Here is a 16,953-nt window from a genome sequence, read left to right as displayed (position 1 = left end):
TCTGGAAAAAACAGGTACAGCAGGTCAAGCTTAAGGCAAGATAAAAATACTGGACCAACTTGTTTTTAACCATCAATCATCAGACATCACAACAAGAGATAGCGAGGAAATCAGTATCATCCACGGAAAGAATAAGAGAAAGACACTATACAGTAATCCTACAGGAATGGCAAAGGAATTCATACAGCATTGGTCACCTATATCCAGAGAATGCAACCAACCACTCAAAGTACATGCAGTTCAGAAGAGAATCATGAAGAAGCTCAACAAGGTAGGTGGTGCACTATGCAAGGCACATGAAATGGATGACAAGCCTATCAGCAAAGAGGAATTCAGGAAGTGTCTCAAGAGAAGAGGATCAACAGCATCCGGGATGGATGGAATCACCAATGCAGCAGCGCCCGTCTAGCAGCAAACTCTCATCCCATTTCAGTCCAGCTCTCTAATGCAAGAGTTAACTGTTACTCCTAGTCCTTCAAATATGCAACACGTCACCTATGGAAATGTCTTCCTCTGTCTATACTTCCCTCTGCCTATGATCTCTCATTTTAAAGGTATATTCTCCTAATGCACAACCAGCACCACACTGCTCCTTCACCTCATTTGTCTGTCAGCCTCTCCATGCAAATCTACATGCTCCTCTCATAAAACTCATTTCCATTATTCTCACTCTTGACTTGTGCCTTTCCCACAGGGTTCACGCTTACTTTCACATGTTCCAGTGAACATATAATGTCATGCACTTATTTTTTTTTTTTTACTTCTATGCTCACTTCCTAATTCCTTATTGCTACTCTCAGTGAACCAGCAACTGTTTTTTACATGCTGTGACCTTTCATGCACTTCATCCTCTGCCATTCTTCTACCTACCTACAGCCTAACGCCATAATCCTGTAAGGGATGTCCATTTGTCTTTGAGTTAGTGGTTTTACAGGGAGGGGCACTAACCCTCCGCCAATCTACTTGCTGACATGTAGAGAACACATATGGGTTGGTTATATGGTTACCACCCAAAATTGTAAATGATTTCCTGGCTTACAGAATACCATTAGGTTTGTCACTCAGTGTAAGGACATCCAAAAAGGAAACAAGAGTCATAAAAAATGAAAGATGGGAGAAATAGGAAGCGAGGAGGGCACACACAAAAAGCAAATGATAAAGGTGAAGAAATACGTTGGCAGCACTACATCAACTGAGTGGTTGATGGTCATCACCACCTACCACAAAGTAGCTATAGTAATCCAGGAAAAATACCGAGTAACATGTGAAAGACTCATTTCAATAGAAAATATGAAAAGGCTGCACATGTTTGGTAATGAATGAATGAAAAAATCACAGTAATACCAACCTTGATTCCAGTATGGCATAAATTAATGTGTACTACCTTATGTCCCAAGTGAAAGAATGTGTGGCAGTCCAGTCATGGATGGTGGCTCACTTGGTGAAGAGGACACAGCCAGAGTCGAGTCACCAGTAGCTGCAATCTTTCATTCACACGTAGTTCATTAGGGGTGTTGAGGGCCATGACTGCATACAGTACTGTAGGGGTTGGAAGCCACTTTAATTGTAAAAATGACTGCTATTCAAGTTCATCATCATCATCCAATCCTACATCGCCCCATAAGGAGTGTAGGAGCCCTGGACTAGGCAAGTTGGTCCTGGTATTTAAAATGAGAGTGACCAGCCTCACTCATCTCTGAGTGGCAGTATGTGACCAATAAACCACAACCATCCCTTGGATATAAACCTGAAATAGCTCAATCCGACTGAAACGCCCAAATTACCCACTAAACCACCAGGTGCCATAATTTGGTTATATGGTTACCACCCAGCATAGTAAATGGTTTCCTGGTGTACAGAAAACCATTTGGTTTGTCACTCAGTGTAGAGTCACCCACAGGCAGAAGGAAGAGGAAAAAATGAAGGAAAGAAAGACAGAAGAGGGAATGTAAAGTCAACCATACGCAGAGGGAAGAGGAGAGAGTAAAGGAGAGAAAGACAGAAGAGGAAGGAAGGGAGGAAAGGGCAGATACCCAAAGCAGCACTACATCGAGTGAGTGGATGGTGAGCGCCCCCACTTACCACATATTATGTTACCTTTTACCAAATCCTGATTAATTCTCTCATGGTCACATGTTTTAGCATTTTAATCCAGCTGTCAGAACATTTTATTTGGCTAAGAGGGAGTCATAGGATTGTGAGTGCTGATAAAGCATGTGATACAATGATGGAATAGTAAATAAAAGACTACACATACGAACTATTGAATATTTAATAAAATAGAAGTCACACAACGATAAATCTGAAGCACAATCTCACAAATTGTCACAACTATAAAACTTACGAAATAAGTGTTCATATTGCGCAAATATCAATCAGAACTTGTGGAAAACGTCATCACAGAAGTCTGGCTGAGAATCGCCATAAAATACAGTACATTGCTTGCCACAGTTTCTGCCTTCGATACCAGAATTTATGACTAGAGATCCTACTTTACCTCTCAAAGCATTTTAAACACTCTATACTCAGTTCTTATAATCAGTAAAGTGTGACTGAGTTCGCATTTGAGATTGTCATAACACACTACAGAATACCCAAATATCACTGAGCATTTAGACAGAGCTTTGCATTGTCTGTGATTGCTATTATTGTCATGAAAGCCTAGTTCATTTTTATTTGCCAGCTTACTTCCCGTTTTTGCAGCTCTCACTAATACCGCATTCAGTGCTTTGCATCACTTACAGCTCTTAAAGGTAATGCAGGTGTTTCCTTATTAGTCTACTATAACTGAGCTAGTCCCTGTTCATTCTGTATCATCTTGTGAGACCCCCTGCATTTCCTTTTAGTCTGACTACTGACAGATTATTTTAGTTAGCTGCAAGGAAAACCTTGGGTCTGAATTAGTTATTTGTGATAATAAATTATCTTGTCATGTCCCATTCACACCTGATGCATTTTATAATTTTATTCTGGTCCCTGCCCGACTATTTCATCTGGATGCACCATAACCCACAGATATGAATGGGACATACAATATAAACTTTATACATGGAAGTTGTGAAAGCTGTTTAGGCAAGACACTAAAAAACTCCCTAAACTCTATCATGACTCAGTTTTATGTAGTTAAAGCTTTCATGACCAGAATACTTTCCTAAATACAACTACATGTCACAGCTAAACAGTACACCGTTTGCAGTAAGTAAATATTACTGGGGGTTGGACTTTGTTCTTATATTTCATGGTACACTGTAATACAAAATGTTTAATGTGGCAAAATTGAACACTGAGATTAGTGAAGTATTACAATGACATAACATTCAATGCTTGATGTTCATAGTCATGTAATAAAACGGTAATAAAAATTGCATATCATGAACTAGGTAGGTTTTAAAGAACAGTAATTAACTGAACTTTATCATTACAATGATGCATTTTTAAAATTATATTCTTGCTATGGCCACAAGCACCTTAAGATGGTTTGACCATGTGAAGGGAATGGAGAATGAGATAAAGTATTAACCGGTAGAGTGTATGTGAGTCAGGTGGATGGGGAAGGGGAAGAGGAAGATCAAGGATGAGATGGAGGGATGGGGTGGAGAGGAATATAATATGAACGAGGAGGGTGTGAGTTGGAGAAAGGCCAGCCAGATGGCTGAGAATAGAATGATGGAGGCTGGTCATGTTTGGCCATACCTTCCAGGATTAAGGTGTCAGGTGATGGATAGATTCACAGATATCTCCAGAGAATGTTACATAACTTTAGGAAGCCTCTCATCAGTGATGTGATTAGGAGTATTCTTCATTAACTTTGTCTACAATTCAGTGAAAAGTTTCTCCAGAGCTACACAAAAAAATCATCAGGTAATAGCAAGAATGAAGAAAAAAAAAACAAGTCCTCGTACTGACAGTTCATAATTTAGTCCAACATGTACTACCACACAAAGTCCAGCCTATAACGGTGCACAATGTTTTAGGAACATAGTGGTCAATTAAAACACCATAGCCACAAAAATATATTAAGTGGAATGTAATACTAGAAAATTATGGATTAAAAAACTGCATCAAGTATATCTTTATCTTTGGCACAACGATATATAAAAAGATCTATTGAGAATTTGTAACATTAAAATGCAGCATTAAATATGCTAATCTCTAAGAGGTGCAAAATACAGAAATATTAGTGTGCAAAACATGTGATAATATAGTTAGGGACCTGGAAGTAAGAATCTGGTCAGTTCTGCCCATTCTGAACCTGTAGGGTGGTCCATATCACATGCCTGCTAGGGTCCTTACTTAGTTAATTTTCAAGAGTTGGAGGAGAGCATGGTCTGCATTACTAATGTCTAACATGCATCATTTTCTGCTTCCCATGACCCTTTCCATACTTTACAGTATTTTCTTTCTTACATCTACTGATTGCATGATTAATTAGGCAGCCAATATGTCTGCAATCCTTACACCAACAAACCAGGATGTCCTCAAAATGGTTAAACTGCCCAGTTTCTTGAACCAGTTTATAGTGTAGCCTAAGTATGCACAAATGGTAGCCTGAGATACATTTGTCTCTGTGTCATGAATGGGAAGCAGCCTCAATAAGTGATTCTGAAGCACATTATCACTGACAAACTACCTATCTCTTAAAATAATTTATTTTACTCATCTTGTGATATTCAGTTTTATGTTAATCTGGGGAAGTTAAAATGCCTTTCTGAATGTGTATCAAGAGTTTCATTGGCTGTGATTCTTATTTTTTCTCAGTATAGTACACTATATAGGCTGTGATTGTATTGTGTGCAAATGTGAAACTAAGCCAAGTGTTGTAGATATATTATTTTCTGTCCTAAATCAAAGCATTATGAGGCCAGTACTGTATTGTTTTCCAAAGCAGCTTGTTTCATATGATGTGTCACAGTTACTGTGAGCAGATTTTCTTATGTTGTCACAATGATATCAGTTATTATTCAGTGCATGATAACCAAGGTTAATACAAGGTACTTCTATAATATTATTGAACAGTTCAAAATGAGTGATAAAATTTTAGGCTACAATACCACAGTTTGTTGTTGCTAGAACTACAGTTTGTTATACATACTGAAAAGCTAATTGAGTAGCATTATTTCATCCAATACATAATTAATGATCACACATCGAGACAAGAAAGAACATGACATCTTAATGAAGTACTTGGTACTGAACTTCAAAACCACATTATCAAACACTGTTGCTGAGTGAAACCTCTGACTGCAATATTACAATGAATGAAGGTCATTAATGGTCATACTGTATTTGATTGCATACAGTACTATGAATATTTACGCCTCTTCCAGATCAATTATACTGTATAGGATGTGATACAGTACTATGATACACCTCTTCCAGATGAAGTATACTGCGTATGATATATAAAAGATGACTAGATACACTGAAAAGTCTATGTTTTTAATCATATTAAATAATGAGATAAATGTTACACAAAACCCTTGCAAAATTATGGGGGGGGAAAAAAAAAAAAAAAAAAATCTATGTCCTTAATTTACAACAAACTGTGATTTTTATTTTCAAGTACATCATAATTCTCATGGAGAACAGTTAAACATCAAAAGAAAAATTAATACAAAAATTCATTAAAAAGAATAATTAGGCTAGGTGTTTACCTTACCCTGTAGGACACCTAACCACTTCAGGAGGACTGTGTGGCTGTGGGTGTGGGTGTAGGTGTGGCAGCGTGTGCATGGATGGACCTCTCATGTGAGCGGAGGTGGTGGGCGTGACTGAAGCGCTTGTGGCAGAAGTTACAACTATATCGCCGTTCCACACCACACTCCAGACGCATGTGGCGGGACAGGTTGGAACGCAACGTGTAACAGCGGCCACATTTAGGACAGGCATGGGTACAGGGGGTGCTGCTCCCCTCACTCTCACCCCTGCCCCCACCCCGCACCCGCCCTCCCCACAGTCCTGTTGCCAACCACCCCTCACACAGCAACAGCCCTGAAACACACCCAAATTAGTATACTGTACTTAAACAGCAAAGTAGCATATAGCAATGAACATAGGATGGTAAATTCAGGCTACCATTTCCCCACCCTACCCCCACCGCCATCCCTTAGAAGAGTTTGATCTTGCAGCAGATCACATTTTGACTGTAAGTATTAGTTTTTATGGTACACTGGCAGTGGATACAGATGCAAGAAGGGTGCTTAAGCTTCATGTAAACTCATGGTGTCCAAATGGGCTTAATTAGGAGAGATCAGTTCTTCTGATAGTCACAGGTAGGCTAATGTTCACTCATTCCAATCGAGGGCCAAAGTGCTACTATATAAGGCAAAGTGAAAGAAACAATTGCATGTGATATCACACTGAAAGGGATCCAACTGGGGAATCTTATCAAGGATGCTGAAGAGAGACTCAGGACCAGATTACAATATTTAAAGCTGCTGTACTTGAAATCATAGATAACTGCTTGGAATTTGTTCTGATAATATATGTGATGAAGTTAAAGGCTTATGGTTTGGCGAATGATGAATATGATTCACAGTCAGTGAAGGAGGTGAATGAGCTCATGGATTTTTCATGGGTAAAGCCACCACTTTAGTGCATTCTCCTATGATGATGATTTCTTATTTCAGGGGGGGGGGAAAAAAAACAAAAAAAAACTAAGCTTTCTCAATGACAAGAGAGATTTTTATCTTTCTGGCATGCTGTTTGTCAATGGGCATGACTTTTGGAGAAGTGCTAGTCTCACCCATCACCTAATGCACAGGACTCTAGTGTATTTGGTTTACAACACAAGGAAAGACTACTTGCCATGATATGGTCCCCCCCCCCAAAAAAAAAAAGGGGTAAAACTAGATGCACTGGACTTCAAACTTCTGGTTTCTTTAAAAATGTTTCACACTGCACTGGCACACACTATAAAATCACTACACTAAGGTAATACACAACCCAAACACCACAATATTCACTAGACTGGTAACTATTACACATCTCACATTATTTTATATTGCACTTCACCTCAAACTACCTTCTAAAACAAGTCATTTTAAACACTGCCCCACATCACACTGACTGCAAGCCTAGCATTGTTTTTACATACAAATTCATAATTACTGTATACTGAGTACCATGACATGGCCTACTTACCTCCTTGATTTTTGCAAATCATTTCAAGGTGAATTGCTCCACACTTTCAACTACTGTACCTCCATTTACCGTACTTTGCTCTACACTTTCAACTACGATACCTTCATTTACTGTACACATTTAGGTGGGCAGTCCTTTTTAACACTTCTGCATAGTACTGACTTGAAATATTAGAAACAAATCTCCAGTGAAGTGATGAATATTCTTGAAATGACTTCCTATGGAAATACTTCTGGTGCACTTACAGTACACTGCACCACTTACAAATGCTATGAACATTACACTGATCCTTATTAAAAAATTTCTTTAATATTAACAACAAATGAAAGTGTAAGCTCCTACCTGTAACATACTGGGGGATAGTGTACAAGCACATCAATGCATTTGAAGCAACACAAAGCATTGGTGTAACATAATCCCTTGTTTTATTGAGTACTTGGTGGGTTGAACTACTTGCAACACTCAACTCTAGCTAGGTATGCCAGTACTAGTGTTGGCTGTATTTTAGTGAGGCTTTCTAGCACTCTTCCTTAGCAAGTTATTTACGTACTGTATATTACAGCCAATTATACTTTTGTATGTTATTTATGTTCTTTTTATATCTACACAGATTGCTTAAGAACATACAGTACAATACATTGGCATATCAAGAACAGAAATAAATGGGAAAGCATGGGGTGCTATGGGGCCTCTTTAACCCAGTGAGTCTGGGGATGTCATTTCTTTACATTCCTGTCATCTCTTCCACAATTTTATTTAGTTTAGGCCAGACTTTTCAAATCTGAGAGGTATGATACAGCTCTAATATACCCCTCAGCATATGAGAAGCTTCACTTAAGTTAAATAAAATCATCTAGCATTAACATGAGTGAATGCAAGTGAACATCTCCCAGATTCAAGAAGTTAATCAAATACATACCTGTATCTCACGTGCTTTGCTAACTAGCCTTCCTAATGCTACTGTGGCTCAGCTAGACACCACAGCTACATTCTCACACATACGGGCAACTGAAAGACGATTATTTTTCAGTTACATCAACAGCACACGCACTTGTCACGAAGCACATGGATAGCACAAGTACACAGGCTACACTGCACTTAATATTAACATCTCTGAAGAATTGTTCAGTACCTGTACATCTATATATTTATGTGTACCACATATACAGTTCATATGAGTGCATGTGTAGCATCTATAGTTCTTGCACGAGGTATGATAAACTATGTCATGGGAAATATGTAGCATGTATGGGAGTTCTTGCACAGGATATGTTGTAACAATTATGTAGCCTCTATGGGATTTCTTGCACGAGGTGTGATAAACTGTGTCACTGGGAATATGTAGCATCTATGGGAGTTCTTGCGCAGGGGAAAGCAACAGATCGTGTCCACTTGTCACCACAGTGTCACGGCTACATAGTACACGGGTCATGGGTGTACAGCAGAGCCAGGTTTATGGATCACGGAGGCACTAGTATTAGCAGGAGTGCATTCAGCCACACATGGTCACTCTTTATCAATACAATTAGTCCTCGTTATAAGCAAACTTTTTGAGGGGCACTTCTTTCCATAATCAATTATAGAAAAACTGGCTATTGCTGACTCACCAGTCTCACCCACACAGCATTGTGTGAAAAAAAAAAATAAAATAAAATAATAATAATAATAATAATTATTAGTGATATTCCGGAACACATCCCTTGCTTAGAATGAGGACTGCCTGCTCCAGTACTTACACACCTACCCAGTTGCCAAGTCTACAGCTGGTGTATCACAAAGGGGCTGAAGAACTTGAAACACACAGTTCTTGAGAACGTATCTGTCAAAATAAACAATCATAAGGTATGAAACAAAAAGGTACTGTACTATACACTCTCAGCTGGTGAAAACAGGGGAGTAAATTAATTAATTTTTCTCTCATGGCCAACATTTAACACAAAATTCCATAATGAACAAGAATAAATTATCAGCAACCTTCGTAAGAAACAGTAGCAAAATAACAACTACTACTGGCTGCCCTTCTATGACATTTACTTCCTAACAAGCATAGTTTCATACACTGTAGGAGCAATTCCGGGGAATCAATTATGAATCACCCATCACAAGTTCAGAACAATATTTACACTAGTTATTTACAGTAGGTAATGTTCTCTAGTGAGCATTTGAACATCCACCATAGGCATACTGTTACCTTATCCAAAGCTTCAGGTTTACAAGCAGTACCAAATAACAAATATTTCACATTAAACCCTTCACAAGTACCACAGATGTACCGGTATTTCATACATATATTTAGAAAAAAGGAAAAGTAAATCAATATTTCTAATGCGACAATTTTATTATTCAATGTGAAGTGGCAACTGCCCACACTATAAAAATAATGCCCTACCACCACGCATTCCTATAGTATTGTAGTTATATGGCTTGCACATCAGCAAGGAAGACAAAAGAAATTTACAAGCTCACAGTCAAAGAATGAAATAAATAAATATAATCATTACATTGTACCATAAGTTAAATATAATAAGTATTTCTAATGAGCACCATTCCTGAGCAGAATATAACAAATTTGTTTTTTTGTTTTTTTTTTAACTTCCATAGGCTCAGCATGATTAAATAAAGAAAAATCAGTCACATTTTATTATACTAGAAAAAAAAAAATCTTGCTATGGGAAACATTTTCATGTATACTTACAACCAGAACTCCTTGACTGTGAGATTGTAATAAGGACAGCATAATGAATATACTGTGTATATAAATGTGGTCTGTATAATGAGCAGCAACAGAAAATGAAAGCATCCCAAAACAGGGTCTTCATAAAAATGCAAAACTCCAAAAATTATAACACCCAATTCCAGCTGTATAAATGTGAGGGGAAACAAACTGTACAATTACACCAACTTGCCTAGCCCCGGGATTCTGCGCTCCTCATGGGGCAACACAGGATTAGATGATGGATGGATGGATGGATTTACAACATACAATTTTTCTCATCTACTGGACCTATGTAATCGCTGGCATATAGTGCAAAACCTGTATGATTCTTCAGCAGTACAGTACTGTAATTTTTGAGATGTATGCACTATTTAATCCCTCATATCTAGGTGATATAAATCTGGTTCTTGCTACTGCCAGAAGATTTTATTTGACTTCGCAGGGTCTTCTGTACCCTGTGTTTATTGAGGCTATGTGTAAAGCCTCTAATTTTAAAAAAGTGTTCTAAGCTGAATTAAATTATTAGAGGATAGTAAGGGTATAATCTAAAGTCCCTAGATGGAATGGATTAGTAGTAGTAGTAGAAGTAGTAGAAACTGTAAAGTTCATCTGAAATTTGAATCCAATGGAGTGCAGGGTAAAACTGTCCTCCTCCAGCAGTCCACAATCCCCACATTCCTCTTTTTGTGGGACTAGGAGGGAAATGGGAAATAAAGGATGTATGCACACAAACCCCCAATACTGTACTATTTTTACTGGCACCACTTTATACTCAAATTTCTTGCTTTGGCTGCTTACATTTTCCATACCACTCTGTTGTAGTTGAGTGGATAACTAAAATACAGGAAAACAGAACAAAAAGACCAATCCTTAACTCCCCTACTTTGGTGATGTCCTGTTTATTCTTGTTAACTCCAAATGGGTTTATTCAACTTGGGAAAAGCCTTTTGAACCGAAAGGACTAATGGAAGCTGTATCTAACCCCTCCAGCTCAGAAACTATCTAAGTGAATAAAACTGAAAGCTACAGAAATGAACACACCATTGGACTGAAGGGGTTGTGTTCTACCATTACCTAACAAACATTATTACGGTATGTACATCAACAGCGTAATGTAAATGGTAAATAAATAAATACTTCTCATGTAAAAAGTCTCTCACCCAATAACTAAGGTGTCATTGCTAGTGGCAGATGATGACCGGTAACAGCCAGTACCATTTTACCCCAAGTGAGGTGTATGGACCTGAGATTAAACTACCACAGTCCTGAGCATTTAAGGGTAAGTGATCAGTGTGCAATGAAAGACTGACGTTGTGTCATGGTCTGGTGCAAAGATCTGTCCAAGGGCTAAACTTTTGGTATGCTTTGCCTTGTGACACACGGATGGTTGGTAGCACTGACAAGGGTTGCCATTTGCTCCAAGTGATGTGCCTGTGAATGTGAGCGTATTTTTGATAAATGACATTAACCTATGTAATATATCCTTATGATTGCTTTTATCTGATAATCCCATCATTTCTTTTCTTTGCTGCCATGTTAAAAGATCTACTAGGCATTCTGTGGTTAAATGCTAGATAAAATGAACTGGTTGTTATTTGACTGAAAATGGTTTGCATCTCTCATATGAAACTTGGATGCAGTAACTCTCCTGAGTTGATGTAAAGCCTTGGAAACACCTGGGTTTAGTCGTCCCATTATCTCAACACCAGTAGATACGAAGCATAAGTCAGGCAAGTCAACAATGTATATGTAACTGTGGTGGGGTTCTGATGTTTCACGAGTTTCATTTAATCTGTGAACAAAACTGCAACACATCATTTGTCTTTCATTGTACATTCCTGGTCATTACATGAGAGAAAAGTTCATGCCACCCAAACTTCACCTTGATTGGCACCTTAACCCCTTTAACCCAATGACCTGATAATTTTATCCTTGCTAACTTCATAACATTTTACATAACTATGGGGAAACAGCTGGCAGTGAAAGAGAAACAAGCTTTAATAAACTCCTCCACTATGAAACATCTCCCCAAAGCTGGATAAAATCAGAAGGTGGTGCTAAGAATAAAATGAAACAGAAGTTCCTAGCCCAAAAGGGTTAAATTTCTAGACAATAAGGTAGAATATATGTAATTCTGGCCATCATATCAGCAAACAATTTATGACTATTTTCTTTTGTTAGTAAGGAACTTTCACTCTCATCTTAAATGTCAGGACCAACTGCCTACCCCCGGGCTCCTACGCTCCTCATGGGGCAATGTAGGATTGGATGATGGATGGATGGATGGATAGTAAGGAACTTTTCTTTTGCAAGATAATCTAGCATATACAGTATAGTAGAGCTACATTCATCAAGGAAATCTTTTGAATTTTGTCCCTCAAATCCAGGTGTTTTTTTATTCCCTGCTGCTGGTACGCAACAATATTTCTTAACCTAGAACAGACCTCTCATAATGAAGAGGTTTATGGGACTATATTCAACCATTCAAGTTTGAAAACTTGACCCTAAGGTGAACAAAATAATTTTGTGATACCAAGAATAGAGGACAAGACATTAGACCGAATGAGATAATGAGCTCTGATTGATCAACAGATGCTTTTGATAATAATATATCAGCTTATGCAACTCCTGTATTTTTAATGCAAAGGAAGAAGGAACAAAAGGATAGAAACCTGCAAGAATAAAAAAAAAAAAAAAAAATAGAAAGTCAGAGATATGTCATTTTTTATGTAAAGTTTAAAAAAAAATGTGGATGCAAGCAATCTGTGCCTGAAGGGCCTCCTTGGTAAACAAAGTTCTACTGTGGTTATTCATGCATAGTTCATGACTCAGTAGACAAAAACACCAACTTTACTTAATTCTGTAAGTTTTTCATGTCTATCTATAGCCAAACTTAGTCATTCTTACCACTGGCATACAAAAATGGATTCAACTTTGATCCCCCCCCCCCCCAAAAAAAAAAAAAAAAAAAACTGCCAATAAAACACTGATACACTAATTCAAATTACTGTCATATCAACTTAACTTATGCATGAGAATAGGTCTCATCTTCACAACTGGTAGTCATTGTACACATATCAAAACCTTCATTCTGTACTGTGCATATCTGAGTATATGTTTCTTTTGCTTAAATGCTGTCTCTAATCTTCCCTAGTATGAGCATAAACCATAAATTATCTACAACAGTTAAGCATCACTGGCCTGTTTACTGGTACATGAGAGTGTAACCAAGTGTTACATCTCACAAGAATTCAGGTATCATTCAGTTCATTCATCAGCTAATATAATCGTTTTAACAAAAAAATGATAATCATTACTTAAAATATAGTAAAAACTGACCACTCATGGCAAATATAAATACTTAAGTGCTGGAAAACACAGCAAAATCAGTTACAAAATATTACACCATGTTTTTTTTTTTTTTTTACATGATTAAATATAAGCCACAGAAACTAAACTTAATGTCAGAACAATCTTGAGCACCTATTATAATACAGGGCGCATGAGGGACACTTCTCACCACCATTCATACCTTGCTACAGTACTACAAAATAAATATGTATCAAGAGGAACAGAATGTGAGATGAAAAGCCATAACCTAGTTCCTAAGTTTAAACCAATATGCTATATCATAGCAGGACTGGAAAAGTAGAAGTTAAGCCCATTGATCATGATGTTTATTTTACCTTACTTCCAATAAATTACTTTCCTAAACTCTGGGGAAACTTCTTGTAGTGAAAGGATTAACACAGACATCTATCTTCTAATCCCTTCACTTGAGGTGTTTCAAGCTGAGGAAAGTCTGATGGTAGCAAGAGTATTACATATTAAAAAAATAATACAGTAATTCATAATGGGGTTATTACCAATCCAGCCTAACAATGAAACTGTTAGTATGTACAAGGAACTTTCCAATCTATGGTATAGACCAATTAAATAAAGCAAATGTCACAAATGTGCTTAAGATAAAATGCCTTTGTGCTGTTATACCTACAAAAAAAACACAACACAAACACCCAGTGGCAGTATTCACACTGATTAAAAAGGCTTTCCAACACTTGTTCCTGATCTGTTTATTTCCTATATTACAACTTGTTAAGGTCTCTCTATCTACTGTATAAAAAAAAGGGAAAATAAATGACAATAGTGGCATGAAAAGAATCTTATACTTGCATACCATTTACAAAAACAAACTGGTAAGGAGGAGGTACTAGGGAGCCTCCTTAACCAATGGGAATGCAGGCCACATACACATAATAAATCATAAACGTACTCTTAAATGATACTTTACTGGCCCCTCCATGGATACACATAAACATGACACTTGTTTATTACCAGTACAGTGCTGCTACTCTACCATATATATTAAGCACTCCAAAGCCCAGATTCTTATTCAGTACTAGTTCTTTTCCTTCTTTAGTCTATTTTGTCCACCTCTGGAAAATATCATTCAGCTTAGGTAAGTATTCTTGGAGTGAAGAGGCTAATGAAGACCATATCTAGCCCCTCCAGTTTGAAGTTTTTACTTTATGGAATATAACTGCTCTGAGATAGCAAGAATAAAATACTGTATTACATTTTAGTGAAGTTGTATTCTAATCCTAAAATTATTTCATGTACAGAAACGTTTGTACTTAACCCTTTCAATGCAGTGACTTCTAAATTTGCTACTGCTGTAATTATTTAAACTTATGGGATCTACCACAGAGGAGAGAGGAAATAATCTCCATTACTACTTTCACCATGTGGGTTTGTTCCTAATTTGAGTAAAATGACTTGGCAGCAGACAGAATGAAATGGAAAAATAGAGGAGAAAAGAGAAAACTGTACAGAGGGGTTAAACTAAACAGAGAATAGATAATTTTCAAATTTAAGATATTATTTTAAACAATCCGGCTGAAACTCTAAAATGCTGAACAACTTGAAAATTCAAAGGATAAAATTAAAATAAGAATCAAAGAAATCTAAGCATTAAGAGGACCCACTGTTAACATAAACACTGTACTGTACTGCACTATGTTAGGCAAGTGAGCAACATTAGGGTCACAGAGGCAACGTTTGTACTGAGGTCATGTGGTTGTACTAAATTGGTAACAGTCTTCAGGTTATTAAAAAAAATAAAATAAAAAAGTAAATAAAATGGCTGGCAATACGAGATCGTAAGTTTCAATCACAACAAAGTTACAGGTTGGCAGCTATATAATTAAAGCAGAGCTATTAACTACATTAATTCACAAGATGCTGATAAAAACTCATATACTGTATATATATATATTTAACATTTAGGGCAAATAAATGGCTCAAGAATGGAGTTTCAGCAGCACCTTTTATATCAAAGTAGGTTTGACTTAATTTTAGTAGATTAAGTCAGCAAATTGCCACTGACCCTAATATCAGGAACTTTCATTATAAGGCATACCATGATTCTGGACAACTCTTGATTTGCAATTATGTGTCCACTGGGCGTAACTTGGCTAACTTACGGTATTTTCACTGGATTTGAATATAAATATTCTTTCTAAGATAAAAGTTACAATACTGTAAATTGAAAATGATATTAATCTAAAAATTCTTGATAATTGCTGTGCATGGACAAAACAACTCTGTGTCCAATACATACACAGGTAACTACAGGTCAATACAGGCCAATCAATACAACAATTTTGAGCACTGCCACAAAAATAATGAAGTTGTGGCACAGCAACATCAACACTAAAGCTAGTGGACATAGAAAATGCAAAAATAGCGCCAAGACTTTCATGTGCATTTCAAATCAATGGTAAAAAGAAAATTTATAGAGATAAACCTGGCCTATTTTCCTACTTTCTACCACATAAGTTCAGGTGCTTCAAAAAACACTACAGCCAGTCTTTATTATGCCTGACGTGTGTTCCAAAATATCAGCTCTTTCCAAAACTAGTACTTTGCTGCAATTTAGGGGACACTGACAATTCCACTGTACTCATAAAGGTAATGATGAAACTTTAATAAGCAATTTTTCTGCAGTTTAAGGTGAACTTAAAGGCAAATATTACAAAAACGGCAGTGCATTCTCACTACCAGGCACCTTTTTTTAACATCCTCCTTTGCCACTGTCACAATAAACTACAGTAAGTGTTCTTAGCAGAGTCTCACTGATATCTAATAAAACTGATTTCCCAGTTTTACCAAATTTATAATAACAGTTGTATGGATGAAGTTGTGATATTCTGGAACACATCCTCAACTTACAAGAAGGACTGTCTGTACTTATAGCAAGGACTTAAGATATTCAGATTTTGGAGGGAACCAGCTTAGGTTGACTTATACAAGACGACAGTGCAGAGCAGGTTAGGCAAATTTGTATCAGGGCATCAGGTTAAGTCAGGAGGAGATGTGCATGGTAACAGCCGATCCCATACTACCCCCTCCAAGGTGCAGAGGCCTGAGGCTAGATTACCACAGTCCGGTACATATAATGGTACAGTTGTGGCCATAATTCCATTTTCGTTCTCTCCAAGTGTATATGCAGTTCTAACAACAAACTATGCAACATGCTGTACATAACTAGCCCTTGGTGGCATTACACGTTAGGAAAACCTGTCACCTCTTGGGGGTTCAAACCTGTGAAAGGCAGTCACTGACTGGGGCGTTTTAACCCGTATTAATTACAATAACAGTCACAATATTGAGGAACTTTGGGGTTAAAGAATATTTTGGGCAGGTGTACAAAAATAAGTATAGTAGTACTGACATGCCGTAGTTAAGTTACTGAAATAACAGGGTAACCCTGCCCATAGAATTAAGTAACAATGACTAACAAGCATATAAATACTCCTTGGCATCACTTAGCTTCTTAAACTGGATAAACTTCTTAACAAAGACAAGTTTCCTTACTGGCTGTAATAGACAATCTGAAAATCAGACTTATACTAGATTGGTCTGCAATATGTCCCACTTGAAACATGAGAGAAATCTTTGGACTTGATTGTCAACTACCAGATATAGTACATGTGATTCTAAAACTGTTTAACTACTGTATAAACCATACCCAAAATATAAACACATTACAATACAGGGGCACCACAGCCAATATACAGCATAATACAGTACAA

At 37.2% G+C, this 16,953-nt stretch overlaps 1 protein-coding gene across 1 annotated transcript in view; it reads right to left on the bottom strand.

Annotated features, from left to right (window-relative positions):
• Nucleotides 1–5,680: 5,680 nt before the first annotated feature.
• LOC145408389 (uncharacterized) overlaps nucleotides 5,681–16,953 on the bottom strand; it is a 47,175-nt gene continuing 35,902 nt past the window's right edge. Inside the window, exons 7-8 of the mRNA XM_080279116.1 lie at nucleotides 16,660–16,738; nucleotides 5,681–5,991 (exon numbers count right to left, since the gene is read on the bottom strand). Coding sequence (XP_080135242.1) covers nucleotides 5,681–5,991; nucleotides 16,660–16,738 — 390 coding nt within the window. The remainder of the gene's footprint in view (nucleotides 5,992–16,659; nucleotides 16,739–16,953) is intronic.

The sequence above is a fragment of the Coenobita brevimanus genome, chromosome 77 (genome assembly GCF_032717465.1).
Source record: "Coenobita brevimanus isolate Jiangsu-jjx chromosome 77, ASM3271746v2, whole genome shotgun sequence".
NCBI lineage: Eukaryota > Metazoa > Arthropoda > Malacostraca > Decapoda > Coenobitidae > Coenobita > Coenobita brevimanus.
The sequence above is the reverse complement of the archived record's forward strand: the minus strand, read 5'-3'. Positions and strand labels throughout refer to the sequence as shown.